The following is a 19,774-nucleotide window of genomic DNA, read 5'->3' on the forward strand; positions in this document are numbered from 1 at the left end:
CAGAAACATAAACCATAAAATGAAATGAAACCCACATTCATAGAAAAATTATGATTTGTTCAGTGAATCGCATTTTTTTTCGCCCCATAAATATCTACGCCGCAATTTGTATTTTCAATGAAACATCCCGTTGCAGAACGAAGAACATCAGCACAACACAAAAAATATTAATAAAAACGTTGCATTCATATTCTTTTTTCATCTTCTTTTCAAAGCGTGTCAGGACAACAAACTGCCAGCCTTTTTCCTCACAGCCACACTTTCCAAATGAATGGCCAATAGCAATGAGGCGTGAAAGGCACCAGCCAATGGGATACCATCACAAGGTACACATCATTAGTGAAGCATGCTGGACCACAACGGACGGCGATGCTAGGTGAGGTGGATAACGTCTGATCGGTCAATACTATTAACTCAGGAGATCCGCACCTGGAGCACAGCATTCTCTGCTAAAGTGCCCGAATTATATTTTCCCAATACAGCCAGTGGGTTGGGAAATATAAGTTATTGCAGAAGATGCCCTAACTCCTGAACTCGTAAAGTGTGTGGGCAATGGCAGTGATGCGAGGGCAATGACATCTTAAGTGGTCGATTCACACAAGTGAACTTCCCAACACACACGCAGTCAAGGGCCGCTGAACTTTTTGTTTGGTTTATTTTTCTTTCCGAAACGGAACAGTTTATCATCTCTGCCCGTTTGGCCTGACAAATTGGGAGCCGTCGCCTCCGTATCGATCTTGAGCTAGAGTTTGTGTGTCACAGAAAGTGCCGGCCACAGACACTGTGTGTTTCACCGCCTTTCTACAGTCATACAATTATTAATAAAGGATGAATATACTAATTAAAAATATTGGACTTTTATATTTATAATATAATTAATAATCCTCACATTATATGAATCATAATTAAAAATCTAATCCTTAGATCCCCCATCTGCTCCCTAAAATCCTCTTTTTCTTCTTTTTTTTACGGACAAACACAGCTGTCACACATCACACTGATCACAGGTCTGCTATTTTGATGTACCATGGTGCGACTAGACGACCAAACCAGGGAAGATGGGAAGTCAGCTATGAGGTCAGGACCTCATTTTTTGTAGAGAGTAAAAATACATTTTTAATCTCAAAGCAACTTGTCAAAATCAGCGGTTGAGAACTTTTAATGAGTTAATGCTTGATTCAGTTGAGACTTGTTACTTTGTGTCCACCGTGTGGGACATTTCTTGTCGCACACCCAATCGGCGTTAGCGCGCGCCACGTGTGTGCGTCACACGACGACACCGCTGTGAACGCCTCGACGGACGCGTGTCTCAACTCACGGCGAGTCACGTCGACAAAAAGTTCCTTTCTGAGTTCACTCAGACTCTGTATAGCCACCCCCCCACCCCTCTTATGCACTCATTGTATGTTGTACGTCCTGGCACTTACTGTACACACTTATTGTATGTTGTACGTCCTGACACTTAAAAATAGTACTTATCATTGTGTAGCATCTTATCCTAGCTATAATTGTTGTTTACAGGGAATGGGTTAACCTAACAATTGTCAGTGCTTGGCACTTGTTTCTATGAACATCCTTACTGTACCAACAGCGATAGATTGTTGTTTCTCTTTCTTCTGACAAACGTACTTAATGTAAGTCGCTTTGGATAAAAGCGTCTGCTAAACACCCTGAATCTAAATGTCATTTTAAACAAAAAGAACACAACCAAACAAGAAAGGTGTGACCACGGACTGAACCAACATCCGCCCCCCCCCCACCCAAACCCTGTTCCCCCCCCCCCACCCCTTCCCACCCCCTGCGGGCCTCACCATGTCCCAGGCGAAGTTGGCCACCCAGTAGATGGTGGGGTTGACCCCGCTGACGAACTGCAGGTGCTTGGCCTTGTTCACCCGCTCCTGGATGAGGAAGAGGACGAAGCTGGCCGGGATGAAGGACATGGCGAAGATCACGCAGATGGACACCACCAGGTTGGTGGAGGTCGCCGCCCTGGGAGGTCACAAGAACACACACACACGCGCACACGGGACACACACACACACACACGCACGCGCACGCACATGCACACACACACACGCACACACGTACACACGGACAAAGCGGGGGCATATGCACATGCACACACACACATATACACACACACACACACACACACACACACAGGGGGGAGCATGTGAGTGAATTTCAGTTTGGACGTCTGTCTGTTTTGAAAGTTTGGAGCTTGAATGCTCAGAGTTATGTTCATACAATACTAGAAAGGGGCATTGGTAAAACAGGCACATTGGCATGCGTGACCATTTTGTATTATTGAGTCATTTTATTTCATAGTTTTGCAACATCAACTGGAAAATGTACTTAAAATATCCACATTGAGAAACACTGACTCACAGCTGTGGCGTCCCACTTTGTTTCTTGACAATTTGTGACTAATCTCTTTCCGTGACCAATTTGTTACAGACTTTGTCTGAGAATATTAGCCAAAGTCCATAACTCTTCCCTGGTGAAGCTGCATTAAAAGATAATTCCTAAACGCTCCCGAGACGCCATCTTCTCAGAGTGCGATTACGAGAAGGCTTTGTGTGTTTGTCCCAACTGCACAACATTGTATCGCGGGTGGTCGTAAACAAAAACAAGAATAAGTGGTTTTGTGTAAAAACCGAGAGGGGGGGGGGGGGGGGGGGGGGGTACCCGTGACACAGCGTCATGTCACCATACATGTGTAGTCGGCTTTGAACATGTCCTCCTCATTGGATTTGCTCAATGAGCAATTAATAAACAGTTTATTTTATTAACTCCATCACCCACCTCACCCGGCGCGCGCTAATCTCTCCAAAGACTCCGTGCGGCACAATTAGCATATTAAATAACTTACTTTGTGTGGCGGCGCGCCACGGCATTTATCAGCGGCGAGCAGACGCAATTAGGGACGTATAAGTATGAAATCACGCCGCGCCGCGGTCGCCGTCGCCCCCACGTCTCCGCCGCTTTTCCTCGAGTATCGACTGCCGGTCGCGGCGGAGAGTTGAAGGCACGGAATGGCTAATGAGCTAACCTTGAACATTTTAGGCCGGCTAATTGCCAGAGCAAGAGGACAAGCTAGGCCGCTAATTAGCTCGTGATGGAACTGGCGGGGGGGGCGGGGGTGAAGGCTGCGTCGGCTCGCTTCAGGCGGATTGGGAGGGAGGGAGGGAGGGGGGTGAGAGGGGGTGTAGAGGAGACAAGATAGCAGCTTAGGAAGAGGTGCTGAAATGATTGTGTTATTGACCCCGCTGGCCCGCGTCTGAGAGAGCATGACGCAAGGAGTATGGAAAGGAAGAGAAACATTTGCCCAACACGATACACGGCTAGAGAATGAAGGCTAGAGAATGGGTCCCACTCTATTCCCTATGCCTTCCGTTGTCAGGTTATGTCGCTGCTGCTTTACCTCCGTTGCCCGCTCTCCTTTCTCCAGACATCTACCTTGAGGTACTGTTGTACTTTTATTGTTGTACTTTGCACAAAAGGTGGTACAGAGACAAGAACGCGTTACCATATTGAATTAATGAAAAGTTATAAAACCACAACATTGCTTATAAATCTCTCCGAAAGGTCAAACTGAGATCTAGGTCTTTGTATTTCAGGTGGTCTTCCTAAAAATGTAGAACTTTAAATACAATAAAAGTATACTTCATACTCTGAGCCACAGCAATAACTGCCAACATTTACAGTTGTCTCTGTGTGTGTGTGTGTGTGTGTGTGTGTGTGTACGGTTCGATTTGGGAGTGCGGGGAGATTGCTTTTCCCACATAAATATGCACGTGGAGATGTGTGTCCATATACACGCCTGCAGGACAGCCTCAGCAGGACTGGGGTTTCAATTCCGTCTTCCTCACTCAATCTCAGACACTGATAGAGTAGGAGAGAAGGCACACATGCATTGTAAACACTATTGGTGTGTGTTTGTCTGTGCTTGTGTGTGAGTGTGTGTGTGTGTGTGTGTTCGTCTGTGCTTGTGTGTGTATGTGTGTTCATCTGTGTGTGTGTGTATGTGTGTTCATCTGTGCTTGTGTGTGTGTGTGTGTGTGTGTGTGTGTGTGTTCGCTCGTGTGCGTGTGTGTACCTGCGTGTGTGTGTATTGTGCGTGTGCAAGCGCTTTCAGAAATCAAAAGTGATGTTGTTCCTAAGAGCTAATGCTTTCATTAGCTCTCCCAGCCCACCTCCTTAAGAACAAATCCTTCTCAGCAGCCAACGACCCCCCCCCACCTCCCCTAATCTACAACACAAACAAACAAAAACACAAATCACCGACGATACAGTCTCGTCATCGTTTCCACGGCGACACTCCAGGGCTAAAAAAGACAACGACTAACAACTGAGGCTGAATCTGCGGACAGATGCCGGCGGTGCCGGCGGTGACCGGGTCATCAGGTACATGCGTAGCGGGTCGCGCGCCGGGGGGCCTGGCGGGCACATGGGATTAGCGTGGCTAGCATGAGGTGATTAGCCGCGGGAATGCTCACGTAAAAGCGTTTGTCTGGCGGAGGCTGGGAGGAGGGACAGAGGATTAAGGGAAACTAAGACCGGGACCACGGTGTCATTGTCGGAGGATGAGACTCACGCGACCGCGCTCCCCTGTCTTAAATTAATGAAGCAGCCCGGTTGTCTTGTTTTATTATGTCTTATATTAGGAAGAGATGTATTATCCTAAAAAAGAACCAAGAATGTTTTTTTTTTTTTTTTTTCTTTTTAAAGAAGGCAAGGAGAAAGTGACTAACGAGGAAGTGGTCCTGGTTAAAAAATATGCGTTAAAAAAGATGTTTCTTAACGGTTGTTACTGCTGTTGTTACTGCTCTCTTTGTGTGCGTTTGGTTCATGTGTGTTTGTGATTCACAACAGGATTCCCAGGGCTCGGCTGTGACCTCAGAGAACAGCAGTGAATTGTGATTACTCACTATATATATATATATATATATATATATATATATATATATATATATATATATATATATATATATATATAACCATGAGTCTCCATTAATTTCAATGATAAGGCTAACATAGGCTAGCAACACACGACACTGTATATATATATATATATATATATATATATACACATACACAATGTATTTCTTCTCTCTCCCTTGGAAGCAAACAATGCTGGGAAACCTCAGGCGCACACATTAATAACACAACCGCCAAAAACCAAAATAAAACGGGAGGGAAAAATAACTGAAAACCGGTACGAGGCGGTAAAGTCGAGGAGCACCGCCGCGTCATCAATCTCCAAAGCTCGTGGGGATCCCGGCTAGCAGCGCCGCCGCCGCTCGCTAGCGAGGAAAAGCTCGCCTCGGCCGCGGTTCCCAGGGGCCCGGCGCGCGGCGACGCCAATCCCTCATCCGCCCGTCCGCCTGCTTGCCGACTGCGGCGCCTCTTGCACCGCCCGTTACCTCCTTTCTCCTCATTTTGACCGTCCCTCACCGCCTTATCCGTCTTCTCCCCCCGTCGTTTTCTTTTCACCTAGCTCACCAACTGTTTTTCCGTCATAAGACGTTGGTTTTTTCGCTGTGTTTTGCCCGTATCGTAGATAATGACCTCTCCTAATAGACACTCGACGACCACTAATGACAACGAAACATCTCCCTAACTTGTGTTGTGAATCCGATACTCACTCTGTCCTCTTCTTCAGAGACAAACCTTTGTTTTACTGCCTTTGGCGAGTCTCACCATGTTGTACTGTCTCACCTGTGTGTCGCTTTGGGGAACCACACACAAAAAAAAAATGGCTTATGTGTAAAAACGTGAGCCTCCAGGTGGGAGGGAGGCTCTTGCCTTACGGGCCATTTGTTGGTTTTTTAACTCTTGTTGATGTTGGTGTTGTTGTCGTGGGGTGGTGTGGATGCGATGTTGAAGAAATCGAAACCAAAAACGTGGCTCTCTGATTCCTGGAGCCACTGTGCTCTTTAATAACTCTTCTCAGTTATCTTGCCCGTGCAGCACTCGTTTTGGAAGGAGTTGATCGACATTGATACACTGTTATTGTTCCCAGTCTCACTTCTAAGTCGCTTCGGGACCCAACCGTCTGCTAAGTGACCACTGAAGACATGGATTCTAGCCCTCAGCCCCACCCAGGTTCAGAGGGAGGTTGGGGCACTTCTGATGTTTACCTTCATTTGGAACTTATTTATTTTCCTCGATTTGTTGTCTACTTACTGCACTTACTTTACGTCGCACCTTTGCACTAAAAGCACTCTATAAATAAAGTTTGATTGTGTCTGGCTGACGTTTTAAGCTCTTGTTGTAGTTGATGCTGTTGAATTCAATTTGATGTTGATTTGTTGTCGTCGAGGTGCATATTCCCTGTATCTACACAACCATCATTAAAAAATACTTCATGTAATTGTAAATGGAGATGTGTGTGTGTGTGTGTTTGCGCATGTTTGTGTCTGCCTGCATGTGGGCGCGTGCGTGCGTGCGTGCGTGCATTCGTTCACATGCATGCCTGCTTGCACACAGGCGTGCATGTGTTTGTATGCGTGTTTGTGTGCATGTGTGTTTGTGTGTGTGTGCGTGTGTGTGTGTGTGTGTGTGTGTGCATGTGAGGTTGCCGGTTCCACTCACAGAAAGACGTAGGACAGCTGCTCCTTGGTGAGGTTGAGCGGGTGGCTGGACACGGAGATGCCGTAGCTCCGGCGGTCCAGCGTGTCGTTCAGCCCGCCCCTGAGGATTGCGTTGTCGGCCACGCCCAGGAAGGACACCACGCCGTGCCACCCCTGGTTGTAGAACCACACCTGTGGGGGCGGGGCGGGACGCATTTCAACCAATCAGGTGGCGGCAACCTTTCTGAATGTTGGGACGGAACCTGCGTGGGATATCTCGAGCGATTTGTGTGTCTGTATTCTACGCGTTTATTTTATTTAATTGTATTTTTCCTCTGTTTGATAAATGCATTCATAGGGCTGTTGTCCTCGCTGTTAATTGCGTTAAAACGCTTGTTTTTGTTATAATCTGGAGATGCAACCATGGTGATGACCAGGAGATGCAGAGTGAAACTCCGGCCTTGCTGCTAAAGAAACAAGAGAGACTGAACAATAGCCCAATTTGTCTAAACAGTGATAATGCTCCATGCAAAACAGGGCGAAGGTCCAAATCCCCCCCAGAATCTAAAATAAACACAAAGCCGCACGAAGCAGAAGACGAGGATTTAGAAATAACTATTCGCCATTCATGCGTGCTTCCTTTGTTTACAAGGGGTAGAGAGGACCCCCCCCAACCCCCCCCACACACACATACACACACGTTTTTAAAGCTGTGTGTGTGTGTGTGTTTAACCTGCAGTGGGCGTTATCGATTCAAACTCTGTGTCGGTTGGAGAGTATTCTTAAACACCCCGAGGAGGGCCTCTGATTGGCTGCGGGTGAGCTTTGGGTTTAAACGGCTCAGTGTGGGGATCTCATTGGTTCTCCGTGTAATGACCACGCAATTTGCACAAGCGCATCCCTGTGCGCTCGTGAGCATCGGACCGGCCCACATCGGACCCGGCTCCGCAGCGGCTGGCGTTGTGCAGGCAGAGCGGCGGTAGAAGGTGAGGCTGTGTTGGCGTACGTGGGACGCAACTTTGTCTAATTAAATCGAACAGAGTGCGGTCCGTGTGAACGCGCTGGGGGAGAAAAATGTGAAATGAAAAAACCAGGGGGGGCCCCGTCAGTGTTAAGTGTGGTCGAGGATAAACAATTAAAGCGTGTTTAATCATTCCATTTTTTGCGGTTGTGCTAAGGTGAGACTGACTGGGGTAAGGAGGAACTGGGGTGCCATCAAGCCAGCAAGATGGATCGCCTGTATTACAAAAAACGAGAGCCTGGGAACCCGATGAAGGTGTGGGCTCTTGTTTTATTTGCTCTGGCGTATGCGTCTGGCCCCCACTCCACTTTCTGACAGGTTTCCAGCAGGCCTGGCCCCGGGTCGGGCCAATCACAGCCATTTATCTAATATATGGGCGGGTTTGATCGATGACAGCGCCCTATGGGAGCGAGGTTGAGGCATTTCCATGAACTACAAAGATGGCTGCCACTGTGTCATACGTTAGGGTGCTCTGATTGGCTGCAGGTTTTTACAATTGAGTCGAGAGACAGTTTGGACACTGAGGCCCCTGAAAAGGCCCCTTAAAATCGAAAACTAACTCTGAGGTCCCAGTCTAATAATCATTTTCAAATGATCTGGTATTGAGGCTGTTAAAAAACATGTAACGCACAAAAATATGAAACCTGAAAAAAAAAAAGAAGCTTTTGAAAATATTCTGATTTGTGGGACCTTGACGTTATCCTTTCTCCCCAGCTCCGTCAGCAGAGTCTCCAGGTTCTGGACGATCTGACGAGTCACGTTGTCCTAACAAAAGGGTAGAGGTGTGGGAGAGGGGGGGGGGGGGGGGGGGTGGGGGTAGGGTAGTGGGCGGGAGGGAGGGAGGGAGGGAGGGAAAAGGCTTTTCAGAATTAATTGGATACACATGGACAACCACGGCAACTCTTTGTAATGCATAACAAGAGGCTGGAGTCAGAGAAAGAGAAAAAGGCGAGAGAGGAAGAAGGAAGAATTTAAGACCACTTTGTTTTAAACCATTCGAGACAAGCTTCTCGTTTTTCCCGGAGAAATTGTCTTGGGGGGGGGGGGGGGGGAGAAGTTTATTTTTCACTATTCCTCATTAGCAATGTCCATGATTGATCTTTTGTAGGCTTTTCTGCAAACCAAAAATCAATGTTGATGAGCTTAATCTGTTATCGCCAGTGTGCCAAACACACTGGCGTTTTCACTTTGCCCTTTTTCCCCGGGCTGCGTTCAGTACCATCTGGCTCTGCTGCGCTATTTATATTCCCGTCTTAACGGTCTTAAGCACGCCATTAACACATTAGCGGGAAAATCTGGGGGAAAATGCAATGCTGCTTTATGTACTTTGTGCAACTAAAAGGGCTAATTTTTGCATAGAGAAAGTACGCGTGGCTGTGAGGGTGTGAGTGTGTGTTAGCGTGAGTGTGAAATGTATGCGCGCGTGTGTGTGTGTGAGCGAGTGTGTGCACGTTGTACGCGTGGGCGTGTAGAGTAATCAACGAATCCCCTTCTTTTTTTTCCAGGGTGAATTACATGATTTTGAGCTTGGGTGGAACCGTCACCTGAGAGTTGCTGAACTCCTGCCAAGCGGTAACCACGGTAACTGATCTCCGTTCCGTCACCGGCTCGGGGAGAACATTTAGGACGAGGATGTTGCCGATGTGGTCAGAGGAAAATCAATTCCACAACTCCGGGAGAAGGTTCGAGGAGATCGAACTCCCCCAAAAATCCAACCGCCTAAAATCCAGGAAAAATCGCGTCATGCCAGCTCCGCTCCGATATCAAACGGTGATCCACTTCTCCCGGGGGGTGGTGGTGGTGTGGTGGGGGTGGTAGGGAGTGGGGGAGTAACAAGAGCAGGGGGGGGGGGCAGCTTGTTGTCCATTCCGCCTGCCTACGCGAGAAATTGTCCGTGAGATGAGCTTGAGGAAGACGCCTGCGTGTGATTTCCAACAGAGCGGCGCGGCGCGGTGCAGCGGCGGCGGCGGCAGCAGCCTGTCTCCCACCGCCGGGCTCAGACAGAAGCCCTCTGACCACATTACGGGTGTGATATAAATGCAAATGACCCCCCGTCGCTCTCACTTCCTCCCCCACCACGCGGCCCCGCGTCGGCCCTCCGTGCCTTGATCAGAAGAGGCCGTGGCGGGGGAGCCGAGGCTGGGGTAGGGGAGGGAGGGGAGGGGGGGAGGGAGACAGGCTGAGAGAGAAAGTGAAAGCAAATCGAGGACGATGTCTGACACACACACACACACACACAAGAGGGAGAGAGAGCCTGAGAGGGAGGGAGAGAAGGAGTGAGAGAGAGAGAGCAAGAGAGAGACCGAGAGAGAGCAAGAGAGAGTGGGAGAGGGAGAGGGAGGGAGAGGGAGAGGGAGAGGGAGGGAGAGGGAGAGAGGGCGAGAGAGAGAGAGAGAGGGAGAGAGAGAGAGGGAGTGAGTAAGAGAGAGGGAGAGAGGGAGAGAGGGCGCAAGAGCAAAAGAGCGAGCAAGAGCGATAGAAAGAGAGAGAGAGAGAGAGAGTGATCAAGGGAGTGAGAGTGAGTGAGTATGTGTACCTGATGAGTACAATCTTGAAGTCAGGCACGAGACACAGTGGGGGGGAAAGCGAAGGCGGGGGGGCCAACATCGAGAAGACAAAAATAGTGTCGACCACAGTTTGGCGAGATGGAAGGCAAAGGTCAACCTGTTGAGCCAATCAGACTCTCTCTCCCTCCATTCACCATCACTCACTCCACGGGCCCTACTTGTCTGACTTCATGGTCACACTTTGCAATTATAATAAAGTTGCCGAAGTCAAAAAGTATGAAATTAAATAATAAAGTTTCCTGTTTTTTTTTTTTTTTTATCTGTCCGACATGCTCTCGTCCAGCACTTGTGTTTGTTTTAAATGTCACACTGTGAGGACAACGGGGAACTCTGCCTGCTACGGAGTATTTGTGTTAAACACCACTCGGTTCAGCTGCGTCTCATCACCTATTCATAAGACAGGGGAGGTACAGGGCTTGTTTAATTCAAAACTCCTTCCCTTCGCACATCTTTAATTCAGACATAGCCTCAGCAACACGTCCCGTTGTAGTCATTCATATAAAAGTTTTCTTCCCCTTCTAGATTTAAGTGGAGTGAGAATGGAAGGGTGGGAGAGCGGGAGGGGGGAGGGAAAGCTGGAGGGAAGGCAGGAGGAACGGAGGGAAGGAGGGAGGTGAGGGAAGGAGGGAGGGATATGCTGTAGGGTCTGAGGGAGGAAGGGAAGGAGGGAGGGATGAAGGGAGGGAGGAAGGAAGGAAGAGATGGAGGTAGGGTGTGAGGGGAGAAGGGAAGGAGGGAGGGAGGGGGGGAGGGAGGGAGGGACATGCTCTAGGGAGGGAAGAGGGGAGAAGAGATGGCTGCAGGGGGTGAGGGAGGGAGGGAGGGAGGAAGAGAGGAAGAGATGGAGGTAGAGTGTGAGGGAGGAGGGAGGAGGGAGGGAGAGAGGGAGGAAGGGAGGGATGGAAGGACGGACGGACAGACGGACAGACGGAGGGAGGGAGAGAGCGAGGGAGGAAATGGGGGAGATGCAGGGGAGGAAGCGAGGGATGAATGCCGGATGACATCATCGATGCGTCTCCTCCCGGGGATTATCCGGGACAGGACACGAGGCGGCCGGCCAAGTGGCCGCCCGCACTAATCCCCGACTCCGCCGGTTCTCCCCGTCAAGGGCCGCGCCGCGACTCGATTGGCCGGCGGACCGGGCAAGCGCCCACTCTACCGCCGCCGCCCCAATGCAGCCTCTCAGGTGGGGGCCCTGGGTTGTGTCTCTGTTTTGTGTTATCTGTGTGTGTGTGTGTGTGTGTGTGTGTAAACTGTTTGTGTGTCCAAGATGCACGCCGCAATGCCTCCATTCACAGAGAAAAACAGGGACGACCACGAAATAAAGAAAAAGGCGGACGTTGACATTTCCCTTTGAGTCTGGGAGACCGCGCATCCATGGTCGACTCAAAGAGCTTTTGTTTGAGTCGGCGAATAGAAATAGAAATGGGGAGACGGCGGAGGCAAAGAAGAGGGACAAAGACGGAGCCATGAATAAGGCCGCTCGTATAATTATACACTTGACATTTCACTCAATACTCCCCAGCCCGCACAACCAACAAACAGCCGGCCCAGAAACTCTGCAATTAGACAGAAACTCTGCATAGTGCCGCTTCCTGCAGCCTGGCAGAGAAACCCAAATGATATTAATAAAAGATACAATGAAATAGTCTATGATAACAAGAAGATGAAGAAGACCTCAAACTGAGGGGGTGGGGGTAGTAAAATTAAAGAGTTAGGGACTAGTGTGTGAGACTGCCTCAAGTGAACGACCTCTCTGTAAGGACGCTGGAGCCCTTAAGAGAAAGGACGATCGGGGGGGGGGGGGTAGTTAATGCTAATAACCATGTTGCTAATAACCATGGTGGGGATTGAAGTTCAAAAGGGGGGGAGAGAGAGAGAGAGAGAGACAGAGAGAGAGAGAGAGAGACAGAGACACCCCAGACACTCTTCAGTTCTGGAGTGACCACACTACTTCCAGAACATCCCAGCGGTGTAGCATTTGTCAAGCCTCGGTCTGTGCCTGGGTCCCTAAAGGAGTTCAGGCAGGGTAGCAGTGTATGTGCTGGGGCCTCCCAGCCCAGAGGGTTCCAGCCCCAATGTCCGCAGCCTAAAGGTGGGAACGCACGGTTGCCCTCCGGCGGGGTCTTTGCCGATGAGCAGCTTGGATTATCCCCCCTTTGACGCCACGCTCGAAGCAATTTCAACTCTGACCCCCCCGGTTCACGCAGACCTCCCGACGATCGTCCAAATCGGGTTCAAGCTTTTGTTTCTGAAACCGACGGAATCTAAATGCCAACCGCTTTCTTCATTTCTAAACTTAACATTCCGGGCCTTGAACGAGGCGCCTCCACCCCTCACCTCTCACCTCCTCCACAATGGTCTGGATCTCAATCCGCCACGAGGAGATTTCCGTTGAATGTATCCGCATGAAAAAAAGGACAAATTAGTTGACGTTGCTCCGTGGGAGTCGGGGGTGGGGGGGGGGGGGCCGCTGGATGAAGACACAGGCGTGCTCGAGGAGGAGAGCGTAACAAAGGATGCGTGCAGGTGCATGCCTCGCCGCACTTGACACCTGACTTCCAAGTTAAAAAGAGAAAATCAAAGGGCAAACGTGTGTGTTTGCATATGGCCGCCGTTTGATTAGAATATACGACAGCTACCTTCCTCCAGTGGCTCTGGTTGTCTTCTGCCTTCCCACAATGCACCACGGTAGGGGTGGGGGTGGGGGGGGTTTGAACAACCCGTCCATCAATGCCCCCGTGATGACGTGCGACAGTTTGTTTTGATGTCATTTTGTCGATAATGTCGCCGTTCTTGTTTTCCGTAATTTGCTTCAGAGAGCAGCGGACTTGGCAGACGATTTTCTTTTCTCTGCAGGCGTATCTTTCCCTCGTCGGCGATCCCAGCTGGTGTGTTGTTTCCGCGGCGACCCCTGTCTAGACGCGAGAGACCGCGGGGGGCCACCTGACACAAACTAGTGTTGTCTCCGGAACGGGGCCAACGGGAAATACAGACACAAGGTCCACCCTCCGTATGGCAGACATGAGACCAGAGCGGGAGGGGAGAGGAGGAACACAGGAGGGTTCTCGTGTTTCCTCGTCCTCCTCCTGTGCTGTGGACCTGATCAAAGTCGCAGCTCATTGGCGACTCGGCGAGCGATTCAACATGCGTCTTAACTACCTTCCCGAAAGGCACCGGAAGCAGTGTGGAGATGTTGATTGTGTCCCATCTGATAAGGAAAGGTGCATGTCATTAACGGCTTTTAAGTGGGCGCCCGCGAGCAGACGGAGCAATTTTCATATCCCCAAAGAGAAAATAAAAAGGAAAATGATAAAAAAATATATTAAAAAAAACAGGTTGGATATCAGCTCTCGGCTGTTTGGGGCTACATATTCATAAACAAATTAACGAGCGATGAAGTCCTCCCGTGAAGTTGAATTACTTTATCCCCTTCAACTGCAGGTAAAAAACCAGCACCGCCACAACACCATCACAACACCATCACAACACCATCACAACACCATCACAACACCATCACAACACCATCACAACACCGCCTGCTGAAGGTAATATAAAAAAACATTGTGGCGGCTATACAGAGTCAGAACAGGCCGGCCGACACCTCAGGCTGCACTACCTCCATCACTGCCCAGATCCCACTGAACCACACCTGACAAGCCAACTGTAATCACCCCGCCTCAGCAAAGGACCCTAATTAACATCATCTCCCTAAATGATACATCTATAATCCATAATTAGAGGATTCTCTGCACGTCCTTCCGTGTTCTCGGCGGTTCCTGCGATCGATCCGTTTGCTGAGGACCCGAGGGAGAGCAGCTTTGGGCAGGAAGGTGATGGGATGAGCGGGAAGGTGCTTCGGACGAGCGGCGCTCCGGGAGGCCGTCGGCGCGGCCCCCTGAACCGTCTCGATCTGAGCAGTTCTTGGCGCGCCGCACTATAGCGTTGTGGCTAACTAATGACGCACCGGTTTGCTCAAGGGTGCTCAGGTTCAGCCGCGGACGGTCGGGATTTCAACACAGAACTCGTTGGGGCGTCAGTTCCTAAAGTAATGAGTGAAATTGGGATAATGCTGAGCCACAGTTAATCCCACGCCGGCAAATTAATCACTTCCAAGAGGGACGCTAATGACGAGCAGCTCCGGATGATGAGGTTCCAACTCCGTGACAGAGGAGGGATTTGAACTAACAGTCCTCACAGCCGCCGGAGGAAATAACCTGGACTGGCTCCAAAATGCTGTCCGTTACCAGAAAAACGTTCAAACGCGATGCGATAGGACAGTTCAGAACATTTACATATACATTTACATTTAGGGCATTTAGCAGACACACAATAATTACATTCATCAGAAGGAGAAACAATACATCGCTGTCATTACAGTGTGTGTGTGCCAAGTTAGCGCCAAGCACTAACAATTGCTAGGTTAACCCAACTGAACTCTGAGAACAGATTGTCAGGAATATAAACAACATAGCTACCTGGGGCGTCTTCAATATCGTCCGGAGTTCGGCAAAAGCTGTTTGGATCTGTGGCTCGGTGAGACGGGCCTGGGAGTTGGATTCTCCCACTGAAATCCCCCCGTATCTGGAGGGGGCGGGGGGGGGGGGGGGGGGGGGGTGAGGGGGTGAGGGGGAGAGGTGTGGTGGCGGGGGTGGCAGACGGACATGGAGGATCAAGGGCTGTAGACATGAATCAACGTGGGGATTTGCTGCACGTTCTGCACGTACACACGCACACACAGACCCACACACACACACACACAATTGGCTCCACACAAAGACACCGTTCTGACTCACTCACCAGCTCTCGCTCACACACACAAACACGCACACAGGGTGAGAGACCAGAAACACAGAAGTGAGAGAACACATACACACACAGGTGAGAGAACAAACGACAGATAGAGCGAGAGAGCGAGAGAGAGAGAGAGCGAGAGAGCGAGAGAGAGAGAGAGAGAGAGAGAGAGAGAGAGAGAAACAGAGAGAAACAGAGACAGATAGCTACAGAGAGAGAGCGATACATACAGAGATACGGAGATAGAGAGTGAGAGACAGAGACAGAGACATACAGAGAGAGAGAGAGAGTGAGAGAGAGAGTGCACAAGCGAGAGCGTGAGAGAGAGCTAGAGAGAGAGAGAGAGAGAGACAGACAGAGCTTAACCCAAACACTTTGACACTCTTGTGTGGGAGCGAGTTCGCCTCTGAGGGCTGTCTAGAGGACGCTGAGGACGCTGGTCCTAACAGTAATGGTGGTAGTAGTGATGGGAGCACTGATGGAAACGTTCAGGGTGAAGACATGGTGACGAAACCAAGGGAAACTGGGATCTTCTGCCTCCACCTCAGCTCTGAGCCACAGGTCTCCACAGACCAGGACAGATGCTGATACCATTCAATTAGGAAAACATCTGCCTGTGAATGTCACGCTCTCCCAATGAATGCCATTTGACTAAAGTCTTTAATACCTTTTTTTTTTTTGCAGGAATGAATAAATTAAATGAATAGAAATGTCTGTCTTATGGAGGCCCCTTTTTCTTTGAGATGGAATGGCATTTGATTTAAAGACATTGTTTCATGATCATGGTATTTGTTATCACGTGTAAATAATTGTATCATAATTAGCTTGCTTTCAATATTAATGTGACGGAGAAGATACCAACAAAAAAATACCAACAAGCAAACAGGCACACACACACACACACACACACACACAAAATACCTTGTTTTGCCCTGGTTCTCATAGGTCTTGAGGAGGAAGTCTGTCACGTTCCTCCCTGTTAGATTCAACAGCGTATCTGTTGTGTTCTGAACCCTCTGTGGAAATACAGAACACATGGTTGTCACGGTTACAACGATACATTCATTATTCCATAAGTGAATCAATGAGTCAATTAATCATTAATTTTAGTCATTTTAGTTTTTGTATTGGATTGAAGGTAGAAATATTTACCACAGTGAGTTTATTTATTCTTCTACATATTCTACATTCTACTAAATGACCTTTACTTTAATCACATTGCACAGAGCACGCCCTGAACTCAAACGTTGCACATAGCCTGCCCTGAACTCAAACGTTGCTCTTCCCCCTACACAGCATAGCTCATCAACAAGGCGGTACATAAAACCTCTCCAGAAAAAGTACAGAATCCTCCAGTGCCAATTTACCACCCTGAACCCCACAATAGAAGAAAAAAAAACACTGCAAACAAGCGAGGAAACAGACAAATAAATAAACACACAAGGAATGGGAAACAGCAAATCGGAGCCAAAGCCAATTTGCACCAGAGTGGAACAAAGAAAGAAAAGGGACCTAATATCCGTTCACAGCACGGTGAACATGTGGCTCTCTCCCTCCTCTCCACCGTTATCATAACTGTCCTCATAATTAATCCTGGCTGTGTGGAAGTCTGCCTGCGATCCAGGAACGGCACACGGCACACAGCCAGAGCCCTGGAACGCAGCGGCTAACGTCAAAGGGGCCCTAATTAGGCGGGCCCCAAATACTTTCCTCCCCTCCGTCTCGCGCACACATACGCAGGGCCCCTCAAACACGCAATTAAGTCGGAGAGGAGGAAGAACGCAACGCTCTGCCGCGCCTTCCCGCTCAAGCTGACAGTGGACTGAAGTGTCCCACCATTACCACGGTCAGCTTGCGTTTTTGCTGAGGGGGGTTCGGTTGGGGGGGAGGTGGGGATTACACATTGATTGACGCTGATTACACATTGATTCGATGGACCACCGCCCGCGTGTACCCCACCTGCGTTCCAAACGGAGCGTAGCACGAAGGGACGCGTCACTAACAGCAGCCAAGCGCCTAGCGATGCTAGCTCCACGCAAACTTTGCCCGGGCGTCCATATTGGATGCCGCCTCCCGTTTTCCCCTCCACCTGCATTCCAAACGGAGCCTAGTACGAAGGATGGGTTAGCGCTTAGCAACGCTAACCCAGCTAAATGCCTAGCGATGCTAGCTCGACACAAACCTTGCCCGGGAATGCATCTTGGCTGCTGCCCTGGCGTTTTCTCTACACCTGCATTACAAACTGAGATTAGCACAAGGGATGCGCCACTAACCTAGCTTAGTGCCTAGCGGCACTAACCCAGCTAAATGCCTAGCGACGCTAGCTCCACGCAAACCTCGCCTGGGCCTCCATCTCGGATCTCGGATTCCACCTCGCGATTCCCGCCTTGTGTTTGATGTGCACAAGGGGAGACAATGATGGGGAGAGAGTGTGAAATACAAAACGGGGACGTGACGATAATTCATCATTGTACTGGTTTCCGTTTCACCATTCATGCGGTCGGTTTGAATGTAGGGAGGGCTGGCGAGCGCGTGTGTGCCAAGGGTGTTTCGTGAGCCTGGCTGTCACCGAAAACAAAGATCCTTGAGGCAACCGCACAACGCTTGACTTAATTGTAACAATGGACTCTGCCGAACAGAGCAGAGTCTGTGCCCCGTAGGGGACGGCTCGATTTGAATGCGTTTCCGAAAAGCCACAATGGAAGTCAATTGCATCGACGGTAAGCTATATATATAGCTCTCTGCTTTGTTTCCTCTGGGCATTTCGCCGGGGATGTCGGTGAACTGTCCTGATGAAAACAGGACGGTTTGTCGGACGCTCAGGTGTTAAGACCCCCCAAACTGAAAAATGTTCTGAGTTCGCCTTGCCCTCCCAACCTCAACACCACCCCCCGCCCCCCCACAAGTGATTAACACCATCAATGGAAGGAAACGGACTTGCTGTTCAGAACTAAACACTGCTAAACACCAGAGCGTGTTGCCATAGTGGCTGACCAGACTGCACACAGGTCAGGGCAGGGTGAAGAATCACTAGCTGGACGTGGCTCTTGATCAACTCATGGTAGATCAGCTGATGGTCTCATTGATGATCAACGTGCTAGTATAGCTGCAAATTAATTTGAAGATCAGTATCAAATAATGGCAACACTTTATTTGAAGGTGTCTACATAAGAGTGTCATGACACTGTCATAACTATGACATGACACTGTCATGAACTTGTCATAAACATTGTTGACATTGTTTGGGTTGTCTTGATTATGACAAGTTGACATTAATCAAAGTGAAATTACCAGAAGTTGTCTTAGTCATGACAAGTTGACATTAACCAAAGTGACATTACCAGAAGTTACTTTACTTGAGGTCAAAGAATGTATTCATTACACTGTCATACTGGTGTCATGACAGCCAGTCTATCCTTCATGATATCTTAATGACAAATCAAAATTGTACCACTTTACTTGAGTCAAATAATGTAGTCGTTACATTGTCATAATGGTGTCATGACAGCCAGCTTTGCAAAATATCCTGTAGCACATCTATCTGACCAAGTGCTAGAATTGGTCTGTACCCTTGCACATCTTATTATAATAATCATTATGTCACATTTCATGAATACAAATGAGGTGCATTTTCTGTTCATGTCAAGTTGTCATGACAGATATCTCCATAGAGGTATTTCCATCCTGGTTAATGTCAATTTGTCATTATAAAGACATCCCAAACAAATGCAATGTCAACTTGTCATGACCAAGATAACTTATGGTAATGTCACTTTGATTAATGTCAACTTGTCATGACCAAGACAACTTCTAGTAATGTCACTTTGATTAATGTCAACTTGTCATGACCAAGACAACTTCTGTCAATGTCACTTTGATTAATGTCAACTTGTCATAATAAAGACAACCCAAACAATGTCAACTTGTCATAACAACAACCAAATTACACTTAATGACCAAAGTAAAAAACGTTTATAACATGTTCATAACGTTTATGACAAGTTCATGACAGTGTCATGTCGTAGTTATGACAGTGTCATGTCACTCTTATGTAGACACCTTCAAATAACCCAAATAAATAAAAGGAGTTATTCTATTGGGTTGAATGTGTGGTTGTTGTATATGTAATTTTTTCTTTCTTTTTTTTTATTTTATTTATTTTCCTTACACTCCTCCCCACAGTGTGAAGAATTTGAGAGCTGTCTTTTGACCGACACTGGGGTTCCACTCTACAGTCTTTCAGTCTTTCAGTGGCTTGTTTGCCTGTTCTGTGAATTAATGTCTGCCCCTCAGCAAAAACCCCTTTCGCTCTTTTTCAAATCATTTTGAATCCTCTTTTCACCCAGGACACGGCCCTGGGCAACACGGCTGTGGGAGGCTGTTCAGCGCATCGCGCAAAATGGCTGCCTTGTTTTTCCCTCCCCGTTCTAACCTTGAGAGGATTTGGTTTGTTTGGTTTGTTTTTTCGCTTCTCGCCGACCAGAGGCAAAACAGTTTAACCGACGTGCGTATCAAACGCAGTCCACCGGGTGTTGATGTTTATGTTTACGCTCTTCCCTCATGGTCCGTGCGTGTCGACGAGCTACCGTCGCTCAATCATCAGCTAGCTGACAGCAAGCAGAGAGGACGTGTAGAATGAAAGTTGGCTTTGTGTCTTAGGCTTGCGTCCAAGGCCCCCCAAAATTTTTTTGAAAGAGTGTGAACGTGTAAACTTTTTTCACACTCCTCCTCATGTGTGTGCGTGTTTACTTTTTCCACCCAAGTACCCCGATCAGCAGGGGTTTAATTACTTTGGCCTCGCTCCAAATGTTCCCCTC

At 48.7% G+C, this 19,774-nt stretch overlaps 1 protein-coding gene across 1 annotated transcript in view; it reads right to left on the bottom strand.

The window, feature by feature from the left end:
- LOC311368740 (phospholipid-transporting ATPase ABCA1) overlaps positions 1-19,774 on the bottom strand; it is a gene marked incomplete at both ends in the record, with an annotated part of 125,842 nt that overhangs the window by 36,777 nt on the left and 69,291 nt on the right. Inside the window, 5 exons of the mRNA XM_084487525.1 lie at positions 1,812-1,989; positions 6,598-6,767; positions 8,287-8,361; positions 14,642-14,747; positions 15,879-15,973. Coding sequence (XP_084343651.1) covers positions 1,812-1,989; positions 6,598-6,767; positions 8,287-8,361; positions 14,642-14,747; positions 15,879-15,973 — 624 coding nt within the window. The remainder of the gene's footprint in view (positions 1-1,811; positions 1,990-6,597; positions 6,768-8,286; positions 8,362-14,641; positions 14,748-15,878; positions 15,974-19,774) is intronic.

This window comes from Micromesistius poutassou (genome assembly GCF_964030765.1).
Source record: "Micromesistius poutassou genome assembly, chromosome: 23".
NCBI classification, from domain to species: Eukaryota; Metazoa; Chordata; class Actinopteri; order Gadiformes; family Gadidae; genus Micromesistius; species Micromesistius poutassou.